Source organism: Galeopterus variegatus, unplaced genomic scaffold (genome assembly GCF_000696425.1).
Source record: "Galeopterus variegatus unplaced genomic scaffold, G_variegatus-3.0.2 Scaffold3649, whole genome shotgun sequence".
NCBI classification, from domain to species: domain Eukaryota; kingdom Metazoa; phylum Chordata; class Mammalia; order Dermoptera; family Cynocephalidae; genus Galeopterus; species Galeopterus variegatus.
This window is the reverse complement of record NW_007729760.1, coordinates 64528-66475: the sequence shown is the minus strand read 5'-3', so window position 1 is coordinate 66475 and position 1948 is coordinate 64528. Positions and strand designations below refer to the sequence as shown.

At 45.1% G+C, this 1948-nt stretch overlaps 1 protein-coding gene across 1 annotated transcript in view; it reads left to right on the top strand.

Annotated features, from left to right (window-relative positions):
* The window catches only part of SLC5A7 (solute carrier family 5 (sodium/choline cotransporter), member 7), a 26557-nt gene that overhangs the window by 19860 nt on the left and 4749 nt on the right, over window positions 1-1948 (top strand). Inside the window, exon 6 of the mRNA XM_008585629.1 lies at window positions 1391-1544. Within this exon, the coding sequence (XP_008583851.1) occupies window positions 1391-1544 (154 nt within the window). The remainder of the gene's footprint in view (window positions 1-1390; window positions 1545-1948) is intronic.

Here is a 1948-nt window from a genome sequence, read left to right as displayed (position 1 = left end):
TCTAGCCACTCGCACACACCCTGACCTCTCGTCATGCCAAGTACACAGTGGACTCGCAGCCACCTGGCTGGGTTTTGCTGTCATCGGATTAGTTTGTCTCCCAGGCATTTCTTCTCCCTGCATCTCCACCTAGGGACTTCCTGTCCGTGCTCAGGGACTGACTCACATGTCCCTTCCTGATCACCACGCAGCTGCCCGCTTCCCTCCTGGCCACCTCCCTCTCTCACATCCAAATAATTATTTTTTTCTCACTTTTCTTCCCCTATAGACCTCCTCACAGCATGCAGCAAACTGTGTTACAATTCAATGACTCCAAACTGTTCTGGTTGTATACCCTCAGTAGGAACTTTAAACACACCCCCAGTGTGGGTATGTGTATTTGTCAATTGCTCATACAGTCTGTACTAATATGTGAGGAAAATCATTTAATGAAAACAGCCGTATAACTCTTAGGCCTAAGGTAAAAATGATCACAAATAAAAGATCTGATATTTTCTTTGTTTTGCCACTATATTGTGAGCACCGCGGAAAACACCACGGGGCACCAGCTGTCCCGACAGTCAGCAAGTTCCAGGCCGAGAACCACGCCTTCGCCATCTTTGTGCCATTACAACCGTTACGTTGCCTGGCACATGGTTGTCGCCTATAAATGTTTACTGGGTTCTATTGATTTAGATTGAACTTTGTACTTTCAGAATCTTAATTATTTTGGGAGAATTTTTTATGGTAGTTGGAATTTCCAGATAAGAGCAAATTAAGGCTTCTGGGTAGTTTTCATGCAGCTTAAGTAGGTAAATTTTTGTATGTAATTAGAAAAGATATGAACTCTAAGAAATTCTGAGTAACTGAAAACATGACCATAACATTATCTTAGTCCATGTGGGCTGCTGTAACAAAATACCATAAACTGGGTGGTTTATAAACAACAGAAATTAATTTTCTCAGTTCTGGAGGCTGGGAAGTCCAAGGTCAAGGTGCTGGCAGACTAGTGTCTGGTGAGGGACCATTTCCCCATAGGTGGCACCTTCTCTCTGTGTCCTCATGTGGTGGAAGGGGGCAGCTCTTTGATGCCTTTTCTGAGGGCACCAATCCCATCCATAAGGGCTGTACCCTCATGACCTAATGACCTCCCAAACGCCCCCACCTAATACCTAATACCATCAGCTTGAGTTTTTGAATTTCAATGTATGATTTTGGGGGAGACATAAACTTCAGACCATAGCAAACATAACAATGTCAATCGAGATTTGTGGCACGTAGAGCGTTTTCTATACTTCAAAGCCATACTTTTGATTATCCCAGACATGATTATAATAAACCTCTTTAAGAAAAAACAGAGTAGATGCTATGTGCCTCCAATTCTCTCTGAGTCTCTGTGGATCTCGTGCAGACGCTGGGTGGAATCCCGTGGCAAGCCTACTTCCAGAGGGTCCTGTCGTCATCCTCAGCCACCTATGCTCAGGTGCTGTCCTTCCTGGCGGCGTTTGGGTGCGTGGTGATGGCTGTACCAGCCATCCTTATTGGGGCCATTGGAGCATCGACAGGTAAATCTCTTGTAGCTTCACACCAGTCCCACCCAGCTGCCCCTCCCACCCCACTGCCCTCCCACTCCACCTATAATTGCTTCTCATGTGTTTCCCACGTATACCTTGGTTGCAGCATTCAGCAAGTTTCATTATAGTTCCAGGTTTTTTTTTTATTGCTCCTTCTGCTGATGAAACATTTGTGAACATACCCCCTTCTCCAGTTTTGGTCGATGGGTCAACTGTTCACACGTACTTCTGTAGGCAGCGCTTCTCAACCAAGGTGCACGTTGACATCAACTGGGAAGTGGAGAAGAACTCTTGTAGAAATACCTATATCTGGCCTACTTATGGGGAATTTGTTTCAATAATCTAAGAGAGAACCAGGCACCAGTGTTTTCTTAAGCTCCCTTTGTGTGTCAAAG